Source organism: Bombus flavifrons, chromosome 8, assembly GCF_040668555.2.
Source record: "Bombus flavifrons isolate JBK064 chromosome 8, iyBomFlav1_principal, whole genome shotgun sequence".
In the NCBI taxonomy this organism is placed as follows: domain Eukaryota; kingdom Metazoa; phylum Arthropoda; class Insecta; order Hymenoptera; family Apidae; genus Bombus; species Bombus flavifrons.
The window spans coordinates 9,804,059-9,823,857 of NC_138449.1; the positions used below are offsets into that span (position 1 = coordinate 9,804,059).

General features: G+C 36.8%; 1 protein-coding gene across 7 annotated transcripts in view; it reads left to right on the forward strand.

Annotated features, from left to right (window-relative positions):
- LOC138182746 (uncharacterized) overlaps positions 1 to 19,799 on the forward strand; it is a 296,840-nt gene that overhangs the window by 129,406 nt on the left and 147,635 nt on the right. For all 7 annotated transcript variants that reach the window (XR_011173895.1, XM_069118909.1, XM_069118907.1 and 4 more), the window contains one exon: positions 12,356 to 12,579. Coding sequence is in view for 6 of the 7 variants with exons in the window: in XM_069118909.1 (XP_068975010.1) it covers positions 12,356 to 12,579 (224 nt within the window). In the remaining variant the exon portion in view is untranslated. The remainder of the gene's footprint in view (positions 1 to 12,355; positions 12,580 to 19,799) is intronic.

Here is a 19,799-nt window from a genome sequence, read left to right on the forward strand (position 1 = left end):
TTAATCTTCTCATGCGCTTCGTACATATTTCTATCTGGATATCTTTGGATAATTACAATTTTTAGTCAGATGCTGATATGGGTGTAGTGTTAAAGCCAATATCTGTAAACGAGTAAAGTCGGTGCTTTCGTATTTGTATCTACGGTAATTGCGCATTGCTGGCTGCAATGAACTATACAACTTTGGAACATAAAGGTTGATAATTTTCGTGACTGGCGAAAATTTCATTTGCCGCAGATAATATGTCATTTAGTTATCGATTATCTGCTGAATAATATATTACGTTGTTAATTTCGAATTATCGATATTTTGGAACATACAAGTTATGAAAATGAATTTTTCTTTTTTATTTCGAACGTGTACGTTCAAATTATTTTCGGTGTTACTGAGTTTCGTTTGTTTCTACGTATGATGTGTTTATCAACAAAATTTAGCCTGCGAAATATAACACGCAGTTTTTGTTAGGATTGACTGAATAGTAAAGATCCGAATGATAAATATCCACTGTTTACTAAGCATTTATTTTACTAAATACGACGCGAAAGTGATACGGTCGTGTTATTGTAACGTATTTATTCAATATCTGTCGAATGAAAAGTACTGTGTGAAACGTATCGCTTGTATACGTACTACTTGTATCATTGATTGACATTTTCGTTTATTTACCGATAATTTCAAAACAGTAAAATACGATAAATTCTCATAGAGTCGCAAATATCAAGTAACCGTACCAAAAAGAGGTAAACGCAGTACCGTGAAAGATAAGAAAGCAACACAAACATTTGATATAATCGTAATTAAAATAAAAGGTTTCATGCATTTCGAATTGAAGTTATTTAACAATACCCACTGCGAAATTTTTGCGGAAAAAACTAAAGAATTACAGTAAAAAAGAAGTAAAGAGTTACAATTGCGTACAAGGATGGATCCCTGTAAAATTTTGTCTATATTTGAAATTAGAAAATATACATTTCAAATTATTCGTCCAAATAAGAAACGAGGCATATTTTTAGTATATTTTTGTCATTATAATCTGTAAGTTTCTCATTATACAACTTACAAAAGAAAATGTTTTCTTTCTAAATACATATTTCTCTTGATTATCTCGCAAAATTTTGAATTCGATACGAGATAACCAACGCAAGATCACGTTATTTTTTATGTCAACAATAAAACTGATGTATGCAAATATACGCAAGAAATTACAACGTCCTCGCACCGCTGTTGAACGAACTTCTATTAACTTAGAAAGGAGGGAAGTTTTTGTTTCGAGCAGATACAAGTTTACGTCCCAAAAGTTGTCCGGCAAGTCTGAAACAGATCGCACTCTTTACGTAACGCAGCTTTCGCCTCTCTGCGCTTGTTGTCCTGGATCCAGCATGTTTAGAACAAAACATCAGAATTTATGTCTGTCCATTCTAGTACAGAAACTTTCTCGTAAGATTATTTCAGAAATTCTACGACTACCATATACATATAAACTTATGTTAGCTGTTCGATGCAGATCTTTTATCTTTATTGCTGTACTATTTGCATATCTTCATTATATATTTTTATATTATATCATTCTGTTTATATACATTTGTGTGTAAAATAAGCTGTAGTATTAGGTTGTCCGAAAAGTTTCTTTCGTTTTATGAGGAAATAATAGACGTACAATGTTTTTTGTTTTATATCATTTTGTCGAATTACGTACATTTTGTTCTGCTGAGATAAACACCGCGACATTTCACAGACTTGGTTTTACGTTTGTTAAAAAAAATACGTTTGCGAAAGAAAGACACTTTCCGGACAACCTAATACTTTCGAAGCATTGCATGTTGTGAATAATTATTTTAGGACATTTTTATTAAAATGGCATTCATAATCGATATTTTAATATTCTTTTGATTAATTGTACCAGGCTTGGCCATTATTTAAGTAACATCTGAAAGAAGTAAGTTGATTATGTAATCGATTTTCCGAGACTTTGCTATCAAGTATCTTTTTCATTCTTTTTTTATCATGACATAGCACTTAATAGTTAACTTATCGGCTGATATATCGTGAAAAAAGAATAGACTTAGAAAAGTGGCCAAGGAAATAACGAGATGATTTTCGTATCTCCTAAACTAGTCCACCAACATAAAGGTCTTTTGTCTTTGATCTTTGAGTCTTTTCACGCTACAATCTTTTATTCGAAGAATTTTACTCTTATTAAATTACCCTGTATACTACCTTATTACCTTATTCCATTACTTTCATAAATAAACTTGTACACATAGGACGTCTCATTTAATTTCATCATTCGAAGTCTTCTTGTTATATTTAAAATTCTGATCTTTTTACGTGCCGTTTCTTTCACTGTACCACACGATAGTGCAAGAACGCAGACAAAATATTTCATACGATCTTAATAACTCGGAAGAATTTATTGTTATACATATGTATATCAAATGTATACAATACAAAAAAAATGTATACAAATGTATGTTATACATGTATATCAAATAAGCACTCTGTAATATATCCAATTATTTTAAATATACTTATACAATGTTACATTTTTCGATCGTGTCGTACTTAGCCTCCTTCCAATGCTTTAATCGCTTCTAAATAACTCACGTCTACCAGACGACGAAATATATTCCGAAACCTTATTTCCGTAATTTAAAACACCACTTTAAATCACCAACAAAGCATTGCTGAATGCGATCGCCTTGTGGTCAGACACGAAACCACGTTTCCTCAGCAGGATAGATTTCGCTGGATTTAGCGAAGGAAAAGCTTCTTGCTATTATACTTATCTGAAAACAAAGCCGGTCCAAGCGATCTTCTTTCCATCCGACGTGATTAAATCCATGGTATCTGCCGCGTGGCACCCGCGTGTTGTCGTGTAATTCCGCGAAGCCGCTTTAACCGCGGCAACAGTCGTCCGAGAATAGATTAACGGCTGACGATCCGTTGTTCGGGCAAATTTTCCTCGCGCATTGCATCCGAGATTACGGTATTTCATCGTCGACAAAGCGTTTTGGCCATACGTAGAGAGAGAAAGGAAGAGCGAGAGATAGGAGAGACAGAGAGAGAGTGAGTGAGAGAGAGAGAGAGATAAACCAATCCTGGCGCGATCTATTCAGCAAGATTTACGCCGGTATCTACAACGAACACGGAACCTCAACGAGATATTTGCAGCCACATTTGCATGAATGATTAGGCTCGATGCAGTGACCCGGCTTTGTCGCGCCGCAATTTCCCGCGCGTTTTACCCGCAAACCGAATTATTTGAGAAGGCGCAGACGAGCGGATCGACTCGCGACGATGCCCGGACTCGGTGCAAATGAGCGAGTTCTGTCACACGATATCGCGTCGACGTTTTTCGCCACCCGTTATTCGCTCTCTTTCGAATGTCACGACGTATTCGCGGGCGGGAAAGGTCCGGGACGACGAATTTTTGCGAGCTTACGACTCGTCGCATCGAGTACGCCACGCGGTGGACAAGAATCGAAATGATCGTTTCTCGATCATTAGATCATCAGAAGTGTGTAATATAAACGTGGACGATAATTCCCTGCAAGATTGATAGAGGATTAGTAGAAATCATTTGTACGTCGGAATCTGATCAATCGAAAGTTAGTTCATTTATTCGTCATACAGTCTTGTTTGTTAATTCTTGTCAAACAGTGTTTCGTTACACATTAGATATTTTTTTTTCTTTTTTGAGAATTTGAGCAAAGATATATAATTAATAATAAGATATATAATTAAAGATAATAAGAAATATAATAAGATATATAATTAATAATAAGATATATAATTTTAATTCGTTATGTGTAATTAATTTTCGATTTAAAAGTCTCTTTCTTTCTGCAAGAAACAATCAGAAAGAGAAAAGAAAATTTGACACATTCTGTAACTTTGATCGTCCTGTGTCAAGGAGTTAAAGAATTTTTTTCTGCTACAAACTGCTACATTGGATGTTGTATATTTTTTTCACAAAATCTATTCGTAATCGCGACTTGGTTGGAGAGAGAATTTCTAACCACATTTATTCCGAGAACATTTTTAAACTTTCGCAAAACTCTGTTCTTTATTAAATATCAGCACAAAGTGGAAAGGAGAATAAATGATTTTTGCATGACACGTATGAAAGGATGGAAAGATTGTTCCCGGCATCGACACTGTTTGCTTAAACGTCACCGTGTGTGGTTAGACAAAGAAATAAATATTCAAGATATCTCAGCCGAGCCAGGCAGTAGGGAAAATACCAACAAAGATCCGACAAGCAGACTTTTACTCACGTCGGATCCCCTGATATCAAGTTTCAGAAAAACTGTGTATTATATGCATTTTTGTATGTTTGACCCGAATCCTCGTTCAGATGCCGCACTGTGCATCGTCGCAATTCTAAACGTTCGTTTGAACTTGCTGTCAGTGTATAATTGATTGCTGTAAACTGAGCATACAGTGCAAAAGCGTGAAGTGCTTAGGTATCTGATAATCAATACGGAATTTTAATCCTTCAACGCAGTGACGTTTACCTGAAAATGATTTTTGAACATGACCAAATACTGGGTCAGATTTTCTCTCATTTCTCGAACGATCGTGTTCGGGTACTTTATGAATAATTTTGTCACTGCTGTATTCTTTTATAAAATATTCAACCGGCTATAAAGCGATATCGGAAACATCTCGAGGAAACAGTTTGTCCTACATTCTGAATAATATACATTCATACTCTAGGATTATTATGAAATACATATGTAGGTTAAAAGTTATTTATAAAAGATACAATGGAAGTCGTCTGCTTTCACACGACTAAACGTCGATTCCTGTCCATTGGAGCTTTTAGTTCTCGCATAATATATTTCCATAGAATCTTTATCATATTCCTTTCATCGGAAAGAAAACTGAAACAAACTTAAGAAAGATTTTCTTTCTTTTTCGCGCTCCTCCGATAAACCTAAATTCTCCGCTAACGTTGTACTATATATCCCCAAGCAACTTCTTCGAACTGTGTATTACACTTCAAAGCGAGTACGCCGTAAAACGCGCAGCGAAAAGAAACTCGAACAATATCGAGAGTCTCTTTCGAGCGATCCCCGTTGAGGTTCGTCGTTGAATCAGGTTGTGAGTTGCTCTCGAGTCGATATCTTAGTACATAGCGCGGAGCGTCGATCACGAGCCTCGAGGAATCATCTCGGTCCCCTTTCTCGCAGCGATAACATTGTTTCCGGTCGTAGTCGCGTGGCCAACGTCTTCAGGATCAGATAAAAGGCAGACTCTATCGCGAAACTCGGTGCCAGACAGAAAAATTTGTTGGCGCGAGCAACGATCGGTCGAGACCGGTCTTCGCTCGCAGCCAAAGTGCTCCTCGCGGCTTAATATGATAGCGCTCGGTTGCCGCTCAGACGAGCCGTGCCGCGCTCGAAGAGAGAGTAATATTGATCGACGGAGTAGCGGACTTACATCGTCCCAAGAGGGAGCGAGCAGAGAGAAGGGAAGGGTGGTGGTGAGCATGCGAGGGTGGGTCGCGCTCGAGGGTGCCACGGCGAGGGTGCGACAGAGAAGAGGAACAGCGGTGAGAGAGCGGGAAGAGTTGGGGTAAAAGGGGTGGGGATTGGTGGTTGCTGAAGGGTCGAAGGGCCAACGCGCACGACCATGGCCAAAGGGTGCTCTCTCTATCTGCCTTTCTTTCCCCTTCTTCGTCTCTCATTCTCGGTTCTTCTCCTTCTCTCTTTCTCCTCCTACGCGTCCCGTTTTTGCCCCCTTTTTTTTCGCTCGTTCTCTCTATTTCCCATTCCCTTGCTGTTCCTCCACGTCCCTCACCTGGTTTGTTTTGCACGCGACTTTTCGTGGAACCTGAAGTTCTTTGTAGTTAGGTCTCAAAGTTCCCTTTTGGGAGGCCGTTTCTTCATACCGGTGTACGAGCGATTTAATTTTTTTCTTCCTTCTGTCTCTGTCTTTATCTACCGTTTCTCTTTTTTTCTCTCTTTCCGTTGTCCTTCCGATTGCCAGAGCCTTTACGTGTCTCCCTCCCGGTTCTCGTTCGGTTTTATTACACCGGAACTTTCGTCATCTTTATTTGCCTCCTGGAAATTTGATAGTCTCGCAGCGAGGGTGGTTTGCCGCGTCGGAAGGGCCGAAGGAACGCGAGATTCTCCTCCGGGAAATGTTTCGTAGATTCCCCGTTGCCGCGGGCCGGAAGGCGACTTTCGTCGGGGAAGCTTTTTCCCTTGGCCAGAGAGATTTATGAGCGTGGAGGTCGGGCCGACGTTTCGGGAGCGGCCGTGCGAATTTACGCGTCGAAGCCGCGTCGTTAATACCCGCCACGGTACTTCTGCGTCGATTATGCGACGCCCATGCTTCACTACACGTGAATTATGGCGGGCCACGCGTGTCCATCGGCTGTTTGAATTAAACGTATGAAAGCTGCGCGATTAATAACCGTGATTAATCTCGTCGAAGTCGTTTAATCGCGTTGCGAGAGCTTCGTCGTGCGATACGTAAAGTCGCTCTATAGGAATCGCCGAACCGTGAAATTCGAAAGTCAATGTTGGTTTCACGATTTGTGGCAGCGATCGTTGATTTTGCCTGAAGCTCTTCCAAGTTCAATCGCTTTTTCTTCCATGTAGAATACGCGACGCATGATTTACATTGAACCCAGCAATTCGCTGGAATGTCTATTATAATAATATATTCAACGGAATCTTTGAATATGTAATAGTTGAAAATTAAATGAAAAAAGGAAGTGCAATGAACCAAGTCCGTAATTTAGTGTCGCGTATATCGATACCCTTCTTCGTTTCATACTTCCGCCTTTAACAAATTAATTCTGAACATTCAATTAATATATACGTGTTTGAATAGCATCAGAATCGATTAAGCTTTGTACGAATAATTAGAATCTAATGGAATACGTATAATACATACGTATAGGTAATAATATGTCGTTGATTAAAGTTATTTAATATAGGCACACGATTAATTTATTAATTGATAAATTGTTCGGAATGCTTCTACGATACTTATGTATTAAAATTAAAAGAGGAACTACGCGTATGAACTGTATGCTAATGAATATCGTATAGAGTAAAATATTATTAATATAATTTACCTATTATATTTCATAAATTTGGAGGATTTAGAATTATTGCATATAACTTTTCTCTTAAACGTATCTCATACCGACGATACTTTCTTGTTGAAAATCGTAATTTTATAGCATAAATAATTTTATTACGTATCAAGTACTTCGTTCAAAAATGAACAAATAATTTCGACATGATTATTACGCGGATAAGATTAATATGGCCGAGTAACGCATTCGCGAGGATAATTTTAAAATGATACTTCTTAGTGTTCTCGTTAGAATTGTACCAGCAACGGAGAATAAAAGATAATTTTTGGAGCGACGAACGTTTTCTAGGACACGAACAGAGTTTCTCTATAGAACGAGAGAGAATTCTTTTCTCTATCTAAATATTTGCCTTTTCCACTCGTTTTCTTTTATATTAGAACTCTGTAATTCCGCCGGTCAACTTCAATTGGAGATAAAACGTTTGAGATAATAAATATCTCTTAAATATGAAATTAATCGATTATTAAATGACTGCTTATTTGCGCAGATAACGTTGTTTGTGGGAAATACTATATTTTTGATCGAGATAAATTTCATTTGTATATCAAGCGTTGTATAATGTATGATTAATGATATATTCTGACGTAATGATTGATAATTGACGTTGTTACTTATCAAATGTTCAACAGTGTCGAACATATATCGAACACTTCTACTTTTTCGCTCGAACTTATTGGACCAAAGACAATATACGTATAATGCGAAGAAACTGTAAAACGAATAAGGTTGTTAAGATTATTTCAAAATTATTATAATGCCATATTGTTACATCTTTATATAACCTACGTAATAATGGAGTTAAAATTGTGGTTTATAAAATACCTAACTGTACGAAAAATATTCAATTTATCAGAAAGAGCGTAGCCTTCGTAACTATACAAATTACGACAAACAATTTTCCAATATACCTTCCTTAACTATTAAATTCCAGCAAGCAATTTTCCGATACCTCGTTTTATTTAGGAAATATTGATTTTTATCTAGAAAATTTTGAATGTGTATTTTATAACAAATATTAAGAAATAATTTTTCGATGTCTCGTTTTTGCGAACGTTTCGTAACACGATATAATTGAGAATATAGTGCAATTGAATTCTAAAATTAGCGATCTGCTCGTATGTATCGTATGCATCGTTAACAGAGTCTAATATCGTTATGATGTAATATAGTTAATTTTTAATTCGTCATCGTTGTGAATCAACGAACAATAAATACTAGGACATATTATAATCATTTCAGAATGGAGAATAATCAGCTAAACGCTCTCTGGTATATCAAATCGTGCTAAGCTTGCTTAAAATATAAATAAAATGTAGTGTTGCATTCTGGAAATGGATAAACCGTGTAACACGAATGAATAATACGAAGCATTTTCTCATACGATTGCATTCGTGGCAGAAGTAAATTCGAATGAACGGGTGATAGAATCGCCGTAGAATCGATATTTTCTGAAAAACGATAGCTTTATTTATATCAGAGGTTATCAAGGTATTGGGAATATCGACGTCAAAGAATTGCGTAAAGATGTTTGCACAATACGAACAACTATTTGCATAACTGGTTCGGACAACGCAGATTTAGAGGCACGTTTGTCCTTTTACATTCATCGAATAATTAACGAAAGATATATTTGCGGTATCTTCGAATGTAAAGCGAGTAATAAATTTTCTCACCTTTCATCGCCCAACACGTGTTTCTCGAAAACCATGTCGTAAAAGTGTTACAGGTAGACATAATTAAAAAAACATCATCAGACTTTCGAACAATTCACGCAGTTCGGTTTCCTCCCGCATAAACAAGTTAAAAATGCAAAACCAATATATTATAACGTTTAATGTTACGTGTAGCGTACAGATCCATTATTAAAATATTTTTCCACGTAAAAACATTGTTACATTCGTTTAGCAAGAGAAACAAGCAACGTAATTTTAACCATATCTTATTAGCTTCGAAGAACTGGTCTGTTATGCGAATACGTGACATGTTGGTTTTATAAAATCCTTCGTAAGGTATTTTGCTCTAACATATTCTGCAATGGATATTTGATATCACGATTATTGGCACGCGTCGTATATTTTCCTCTCGATCTCCCTCGCGAATCTTCGCCTTCACGAATTCGGATCGACCTAGTCGCAAAACGAAGCGTCCCATTGCGAATAATCGCGTGGAGGCGGTTAACCATCTGTTGCTCTAATTCCACCGTTCTTCCTCGATTCATCTCATTTGCGAAACCTTCGAAATTGTCGCGAAATCCAGCGATCTGCAACAGAAGTCAGGCTCGTTTCCTTCTTGAGCGGAGCGACGCACCCTTTTATCGCCAATCTTGCTCGGAGTTCCCCCGAGAATGTTCTCGGCCCACATTCGAGCACAAGCTCGCAGCTGCAACCACGCCATGCGGAAAACTATCTCGCGCCTTTGGCCCCGATAGCTCCGAGCGACACGAGCGAAAACTTTTCAATCGAGTTTCTTCGCGGCCCATCCCCAACGCCCAATGCTGGCCGCCATTCTTCCTTTTTTTTCTTATTTTTACGCCCGTCCAGTCGAAACGAACGCTCTGCGACACCGACTTTCAGCCGTGAAATTGCCGCGCGAGCGAGTTTTATCGAATTCGCGAATTAATTCGCTCCCCTGTGCGCGTTACGATTCATTTGTTCCGTAAGTTGGATCTGGCTGTAACGAAGTTGGGGTGGAAAATGGTACGATAGGCCGAGGAAGATTCTTCCGAGTGTTGGAACTTAAGGCGAATGGTTGTGGGTGGGTAGGAATTGGAAATAGTTTCGAAGCAGAAGGAATTTAAGTTGCTTTGTACGGTGTGTAACTTCGTTTTGTAGCTTAATCTTGTGTTTTGGATTTATTGGAAATAGCTGCGCGTGCCTAGCGCTGCTCGAGTTTCTTTTCTCTCTTTTAATTAATATTTCAACAATAAATTTAAAAACCATCCAGGAAACGTTCACGTTGTTGCGAAAAGAAATTGATTCTTCGCGTGTTCCCCGTTAAAATTGTTAAAAATTATTGAACTGCCAGGCAAAAAATTTCTTAAGTTAAGAGGAGGTGGCAAGTGGGTGATTGAGTTTATGGGTGTTTGAGAAGTGGGCAGCCTCACGTTATTTTCTCTAGGATGTTGAAGAATATGCAAAATTTGCTCCATATACTCTGAGACTTTCTTTTATACATATGTATATTTTTTTACATGTATGTATAGACAGTAATGGAAACCAGCCTTTTAAATGAATCCAGAACAAGCGTAGTTATGTAAAAATATCGATTGTTTCAATAAATTGTAGAAATTGAATCATTTGGAAACTGCTTCAGTAGTTACTCTATTTATGGTTCAAGTCTTTTCTACGATTATTTATTTTTCCTTTAGTTTTGTACTGAATTTTGCAATGCTTGCATGATCGCTGCACAACAATTATTATTACAGTCACCTTGTCTAATCTTTTAGAATTTATATCTCAACATAATTGATAAATTGTTCAGAATGCTTTTACGATTCTAAAGTATCAAATCTCAACATAGGTGATTGAGTTATTTAATGAACGTGCACATTAAAATAGATATATTTTAAAAGCTATCGTAATGGTAATAAGAAATTTTCAATTTAACACAGAGCAAGTTCCTCTCTCACGATACGTTCCGACTGAAGCTAATATCAATAATTTTACAATACGAACAAAGAGAATATTAATTTCTCAAAAATTTATCATTTAAGTACGGGCAGATAACTTTCAACCCTCGAAAAGTCATTTCAAATAAAAACATCAAATAATAAAAAGAAGTGTCACAAGTGAAAACACAGTCGTACGTACCTATTTGTTAAAATAGCGCTACTTAGTGCCATAATTCGACAAAACTGAAATCGATTTTGGATATCGTCCTCGTTTGTCGACTGGTAGAACAGTTTAAGCCACTTGACTCGATACTCGTTGTACTACTTTTTTCTACATACTTTTCGACATCATATAATGTTCATGCACGTAACCACTGTTAGAAATTCTTTCCTTTTCCTTTTGTACGTTTTATCGCATCGAATCCGGTAGACCGTAGTTAATCGCAGATGCATCGAAATCGAATTCGAGCTATTATCCTAGCGATGCGCGAATCAATCGGTCGTCAATCGATTGGATAATTCGACCTAGCTTGCCAACAGCCAGGACAGACATCAGGCCCCGATGTCTGGTGCACTTGAGTGGATTTAAAAGTCGATAAAATCGTTTCTTATCGATGCAACCCGTTTACGAGCAACGAAACGGCAAAAACTTTTACAGTCGATTTTAACTGTAATCTGTTCCCTGGAAAAGTTTTAAGGGACGAGCTAATTCTCTGGATGCAACTCGTTTACATATAATGAAAAAATTTATTCGCACATGCACATTACGTTTCATTGCGTTATGCTTTAAATTCGCAATTTGCTTCAAAGGTTTCATATAATCCGAAAGAATTTTCATTCTGTTCGATGTAGAGTATAAAATTGACTACAATTGAGTGCGAAATAATATCGATATAGTTATGAAATATTACGTATATTTAATTATTTATTTGTAGTATATGATGCGATGTAACGATTAAGAAGACTTCTTTTTTTTTTTTCAAATGGGGGAAACCTTCATAGCTACCCGCGTCTTCTGGGGGGAGGACGCAGGGTGGCGCCGAATTTTTACCGGCTAAAATTCCCATGATGGCTGCTTGAACAATTAGGAAGACTGTAATTTAATTAACCCTCTATAATGCAAATTCTTCTTGTGAAAATTTACAATTATCAAAAATGTTATTATGCAGGAAACGGTTATTAACCTTGAAGCCACAGTGGAGTACAAATGCACCTAAAAACGAAATTAAATTGAGAGGATGTCGATATCGGTATGTCACTTCAAAATTACACGGCGTTATAGAGGGTTAAAATTAAGATTGAATTTTAACATTGATTTTAATGTCTGCCTGGTACAATATTAGCTGCCATAGGTCAACGACTCGTGTGACGAACCTTTCTTCCTGTTTCATTTGCGCTTCTCTTGCTCTCTTTTTTTTTTTTTAAATATCTCTCTTACATATGCCAGGCAGTTAATTTTTTATTAAGCCTGCCATTTTTCTCAAAGTTAAGATCTCGTTTAATAAAACCAACGGTGTGTCTGAATAGAAAGAAACTAAAAAAAACAAAAAAAGGAAATCTTCTGTACAATTATCAATCTCGTTTTAATCCGTCAGTTATCTCATTTTACAATCATTTTCTTCTTTCAGACCAAATAAGCGACGTGTGCAAGAAGAATTATATGCGAGATCTCTACAGGAAAATAGACGGGGCTGTCCTAATGTCACAGCTGGAGAAGGATCTGGACTGTACCATCACCTTCCAAACGCATAGTATCCTTCAGCGGTTCATGCTACGCTTCGACCAACTGCAATTGGACTGCAACGATCACCTCTACATCTACGATGGTGCACATGCGGTCAGCAGTTACAAGGTAAGTCCCAGCGTTCCATTTCAAAGCGGTATTCTATGAGCTACTGGTTACTCGGACTTCATAGTCGATCCATCGTGGCGAAACGTAATTCCGATCTGCATCCAAATTGGTATGCCAAAGCTGGATGTATGTAATATCGGCGCTTAGTCGTGAATTTGCATCCGCAGGAAACGGTTTTCGGACGTATAGCCGAATAGTTATTGTTTGTTGTTCGTTTCCTGTGAAATGTCTATGCTTTGCAGGGGAATGGATAATTATTTGAGGACGAGTTTAGGAAATACTGGTCCACAAGTACGAATTCGTTTCATAAATAACTGTAGTAAACTATTTTAGCAGCAGTTGGTTTCGAAAGAGTTAGATTCAGGTTGATGAACGACCGCGATCATCGAATTTATTGCCATCGTCGTACGTATGAGAAAAGATGGAAGAAGCGAAAGTTACGAAGAAAAAGATTGATGGTACCGTTTTCTAAAATTTGACACGCAATTCGGATTGATAAAAGAAGAAAATCTAGCAACCGAATTATTTTGCTAATTCTACACGACTTAACTATTATCTCTAAATTAATAAAATAGTATGCTCAATTGGGAAATATTATTCGGAACGTTAATGAATTCCAAAGGAAGAAAACAAAAGGAGACGTTCACGCGCGTCTTTCTACCAATTACTTCCGACTTGGCAAGCAACGATGAAAAGGTTCATTCACGTAAATAGCACTTCCTCTAATCAGTGTACGATAGTCGCCGCTAATAATGACTAATGCGAAGTCAGAGGATGAAACGTGACTTTTTGTCCCCGATTAACGTTTCCAAGCATAATTGCCTTCATCGATCAAAAGATAAAGCGGTAATTGCAGTAAGGAACGACGTTATTTTTCCATGATTACCGTCAGGGATAATGGCATTCTACCGGTAGGGACCAAGTTTCAGATGTGAGGGCTATTTTAATATACTCCCATTCCATTATAAATTCCGAGCATGGCCTAAGCCGTAGAGACGCTGGAAACTTACACCATTAATCAAGATTCGTCCCTTGATGGAAGGAAAGTATGCTTCGTTTGCTTGTTCCTTTGTTCGGCATTTTCCTTTCTTGATCGACATTTTCGTTTCATGATCGACAGGCAATTTGATTTGATATTATTCGTGGATAACGCCGAGGTTCGTGATTCGACGAGCAATCGTACAACGCTTTTTACAGATTTGTCGGTGATGTCGTTCCTCGAATCGATTTTGGGAATTGATGTAAATGAAGCGCCCTAGATACTTTAGCCACCGCTAATGTCTTAAATGTTACACGCGTTCTAAATATTTTAGGAATCTCAGGTAACCTAAATGTCAAGTGATATAGCTATGTATCTGAACTACCTCGGTTATCCTCGATATTTCAGAAATACTAGATATCCTTGTTATTTCAGAAAGCAATATAGGTCTCTTAGCTATCTGTATGGTCATATTTGCAAGAGCTTTCCGAACTAATGGGAGCTGAGAAGAGATGGAGCGGCGAGAACACGATGAGATATTTAACCTAACCGAAGGTGTACATTCTTTTCAGGTTAAAAATCACTTTCCAGGGAAGTTTGTTTCACGGTTCTTAGCGCAATCAGTTCTCGATGAATCGTCCCGGAATCGTGTTCAGTTTCCCAAGAAATGCATTATTGTTTCAATCTGATGGTTTTATCAAACGTGGCGTGAAATACAAGCGGAGAAAGGCGATAATGAGTTTCGGCTTGAAAAATAGAAGCTCCGTCGGCTAAATGAGAAATGAGCGCAACAACCGTAAGCATTGTTTTCTTTTTCTTTTTTTTTTTCTTTTCTCTCTCGTAGGTTTGAACTCTCACAAAGGAGGACATTTTGTGAGTTGGTCACGCGATATCGCAATTTCCTGTGGATTAAAAACTGTAATGTTGAGAATTGTTTTAGTTGTACCTTTGGATCGACCTAAATATTTAATAGTAGGTTTTGTGTCCTACGTTTATTTGTTTCTCGTGCATATTTTCCTATTTAACATGAAATTACGATTAACGATGCGATATATACATTATATACTAAATAATCAGTAATAATAATCATGCTATTTTTATATCTAAATTCTAACAATAATTCCTTTCAATACCAACTAATAGTACACAGAAAAAAAGAAAATTGGTTTTAATTAACAGCTGATAAGGAAGCTCTCGACGATCATAAGATGGTAACTCCAAACATTTGAACGGTATAGTGCATGTACTTACGTACGTATATGAAAAGTATGCATAGAAACGCGTATAATAACGAAACGGGAGAGAAGCGAGAGAGCAACACAATTTTGCATAATGGCAGATTAACTTTAATCTTTTTTATGATCTACTTAGTATCCTGTTAGGCGTACTATTTATTACTATCTCTGGCTTTTTCTCCCATTTTCTTCTTCTATTTTCTTAAGCGCGTCGGTCTTTGTCCACCGTAAACTTCCCCCGTTTTTCGCCTTAATTTCTCGTGCAACGCTCGTCTCTCTCGGCGATTGAATCGAGACCGCGACTCGCGAGAGGATTTCGTTGGAAAACTCCCGAAATGTGGCGCGTAAATGAGAACGAGTTACCGAGGTAATGTGGCCAATTGGATCTTCGTGGCGCGCTTTTATTTCGAAAGGAGGCCAACAACCTCCGGTGATTTGCAGTATGCGATGGAATTTGGATCGGTGCTCGTTTATACCCAATGTGCAGTATCACCGAAGAATATTCGAACGTTTGCTCATGTTTAGCACGACATAGGCTAATTCCGAAAGAGATGCACCTCGTTTTCGTAAACGTTTGGAACTTAGACTTAGAAATTTGGTCCTTAGACTTTAGATTCGTGAAACTGGAATCGAAACTTCGTGAAATCTTGAAAATTTGAGAACTTGAAATGGTTAATTGTCTTAATCTTTTTCTCTGCTTATTTTGTCAGAAACAGGAATCTAAACAAATTCTTTTCAGAACATCGGATTATTTTTTCTCATTGTAAACGATCGTAATGGACCGATGATACCGTTTGAAACAGATAAATTGACTCGATAAGTCTTCGGTTAATTAAAGTATGAAATACACGAAATCTCTTACCAACATTTGTTTATGATACTCATTATTCAAATCTTCACTTATCCCCTCAATATTCCCCAGCCCTACGGTGAACTACCCCAAATTGTCCTGAAATTTCCCCTGTGGCTGACAGTGGGTTTAATACATGGGGGAATTATTCTTTCATGAGGCGATCGATTGTCGGAGAGTTTTCCGTTTGAATCAAATATTCCGAACTGTGCACGAATCTTCGAATTCTTTCACAATTCATCTGTAATTTCATATTATTTACTTCTTTAGTTTCATCGCATCGTACCATTTTATAATGCGTTTCTTTGTATTCGAATCAAAATATTAAATCTGACAAAATATTCAGTTAGTTGTAAACTTCCTAACATCGTAAGTAATTGTATTTAAAAATCCCGTATACCTTCGTATTGTTTTATTTCCCCTCCTATCTTTTCGTCTTTTTTTTAATTATAATGGAATTCCTAAATTCGATAAAATCAAAATATACGTTGAATATATACATTGATAATAATACACAGAATGTCCCCAGGGTATCACAGACAAACTTTGTCATTCTATTCTATAGATATAATCAAGCGAAAACATTATTCCATATACATAAATATTCCGAAAGTTTATATTCGCATTACTTTTGCCACCATTCGTAATGTCTTTTTACTTAATTTTTTAATTAAACGACAACTATGGAACTTATTATTCTTAAAGTAGTACTATAATTATCTTACTGATTAACCATTCTACTTGTACTATAATTGATTACGAAAATGTTACAAAATTTAACAATCACGACATGAAGATAATTTTCAAAAATTATTCTCGAGTTATTCATTAATCATTAAATAAAAAAAGTCCTAAAATCATACACGAAACATATGTTATTTGTCTCATTCATCTCACGCACGAGAATAAAGAACATCGATGTGTTCAATTAAATAAAAGAATCACTTTACTGTTCGTCATACAGATCGATCGCAAGCATCCGGACAAATCCTTTTCCGACACGGGACACTTGCGACAGAATTCCACGATGAATTATCGACCAAAATCGGGACAAAAATACGAAGGGATGTTTCTCTTAAGAACGCCTGCGCGATGTTCAAGCCACGACATATCGACTTTTCGTGTGTTCCATCTTTCATAGATAGCAGGGACACGATAAACGTCGAAAAGTGGACCGTATGATTATTTCTATTCCATCGAAATGTCTCTTTATTTGTAAATAGCACGAAAATCCTATTACAATCGATGGAATCACGGAAACGATAATCGTTTCAAAAAATGAGATAAGTATAGGCTGCAAGTAAATATACAAACAGCATGCAACCTATATATAACATATACAACTACACCATAACATGTACAAGCGATTATGGTTCCTTATGAAAATTTAAGAAGAAAATATAAAGTAAAAGTTTATTACGTGATGTTTCGCTTTCGAGACAACTGCGTTTGAAAATTTCACAAGCATAGTTGATCGTGGCTAATTATCAATTAGATACGAGCAAACAATCAACAGGAGGCAAGCAGCAGGAAAAATGTCGAGTATGATCTCTGTCCGAGGCTCCATTTTCATGAAAATAGAACCTGAACGTGTTTAGTTAAGAATTGGCCTATACACAGGCGTCATAGATTTACAAATTTATTTTTCTCAAAAGCAGAATGTCTTCCGATAAAATTTTATTCTACACTTTCGATTTATTTTCACACGTAGAACAACGTTCTGTCGGTTATTTATCCTTGCCCAGTCCGGAATTAACCAGGTTCAAGTATACTTGATAAATTGTCAAACTCGATTTTCTCGAAATAGAATCGTCGTATGAAAAAATGTTATTCTATAATTTCGCCTTATTTTTTCGTAAAGAATCACTTCATGTCTACTTGTACATTGTATTCGATCGTATCCTGTATGGCATTTGTATTTACCCAGAAAATTTTGTTGCAGATTTTTAAGGTTTCACCAGTACGTTTATCGACGCGTTTTAATATCTGGATACAAATTCTTTTGTTGAACTCTACCTTTACTCACACTTTTCTAAAATTGTACGCGTTAATGGAGAATTTTATTACACTTCGGTTAACTTTTCAAACAAGTTATGGGGGAAAAGCGACTGTTTACGATATCGTCTCAACTCTTGGGTTTTGATAAATAACAATGGTACGATGTCGTTCGAAAAGGTAACGGTAACCGTGATTTCTTATCGAATAGAATATCGTTTATAGCTATTTTTATCCTTACAATTTATTACCAAACCAGGATAAGTATCGACTGATTTTTGTCCAAATATTCTTTGTCTGGAAAAATCGTAGCGACTGTTACGTTGAGAAGACCGCTCAAGACTATGAAGAAAAAAAGGGGAACACGATTAGACAGAAGGCACAAAGCACGTTGCGAGACAAAATATTCCCGCGTTGCACGTGCTTTTGCGTTGTAACGCTGAGCGCGAGCGAAATCCGCTTGCGAAAAGAGACGCGAGCTGTCGCCGCGGAGACGGCCGGATTTAGCAGCTATTTGGACAGCACAATGGGACATCATAGAGACGTTTCACGCGCGGTAATATCCTGGCTGTCACCATGACGACAGAGCTTGCGTAATGGCTGTATTCTTGTTACCTACGGGGTTCCTGATGGAAAAATATGCGTGCGACCGTCGATTTGGTTCGCAGGGTTTCGCGACATCCATTGCCTTTCGATTGCTGTTGTTTAAGGAAAATTACCTCAAGGCCTTTCAAGTTTCATAAATAGATGTTCCTGTAAATATCAAGTAAGATATCTAGAATATACAGGATGATTCAGTGAAAATTATCATTTGATATAATTCGTTATCTGTCGACATTTGTCAAAAAATATTTGGCCTGAAATTTATTGCATTTGGGGAACCTGGACAGAGGAGTACATTTTGACTTTTTAATACTTCATTAGTTTGGCGGATATCGTAATTTTAATTTGTCAAATTTAACGTTTAAAAGAGGCGCCAACGCGCGAGGTGGTATTTTTATGTTCACATTGTCTTTGTTTTTCGTACGTTAAATTAGGCAAATTAAAGTTAAAGTATCTGCTAAACTACTGACTTTCCAGCATAAGCAGGTTAATACTTTTTTGTAGAGAATATCCAACTGGATAGACTAATGTTATACAAAATATACGATGCCATTTAAAAAACTCAGTTACCTGAATGAATAATAAAAGGTACATATAAAGTATTGAAAAATCAAAGTATACTCATCTAACCAGGTTTCTTGAACGCAATAAATTTCACTTCAAAAGCCTTAAAAATTTAAACCAAGTATTCCTCGACTCAAATGTCTAAATACTTTTTTTTATAGAGAGTGAGAGAATACACCGAGAGTGGTTTATGAAAAATTATAAAGTTCAATTTAAAAAAGGAGTACAATTGCACTTTGCAAATGGACTGTTGCATCTCCAAAAAAATTAATACGGTAATATGATAGAGCCTGTTAAATAATGCAAATCTTCTCTTCTATGATTTTTCTCTAACTTGGAACAGAGTTATAGCCTGTCCCAATTACTAGAAACACCCTGTATACGTATAACGTGACTCATTTAATATTAGATCCGAAAGTTACCCTATTGATGTTAGAGATACGAAGAAACGTCAAGCTAAATGACGTATTTGTTGAAACGAAACAAATGTTATGACTAAAAAAAGAAAATCATTTTTTCGCCCCTTATCTTAAATCATCGTCTGTTCTTTCTAAACGATATCATACATTTTTATTACTATACTTACATATTTCAAATTACCATACGGAAGATATTTATATCTATATGTAATTTATCACTGTAAGATTGCAGCCGTTAAATTTCATTTGCGTGTATCTTGTCTGAATAATTTTGTATCGTATTTATATACCGCGAGGATTATGAAAAATGTATTTCTTCCTATCCAGAAATGGGAAGAAAAATAGTTCCACAAGCACAAAAATTTCTCTAAGGCCGTTGATAATATAAATCTATCAGTAAATGATTTGACATGAACTGCTAAATCTGTACAAGTCTATATAAGTACTTGACCAATATTACTCTCAAAGATGAATCAACAAGTTTCCTTCAAATTATAGTGGACACGCCTATTCGGCGTGCTTTTAGAGTTCATCTTCTTGCAATTAACTATATATACGCGTGTCCAGCACACGTG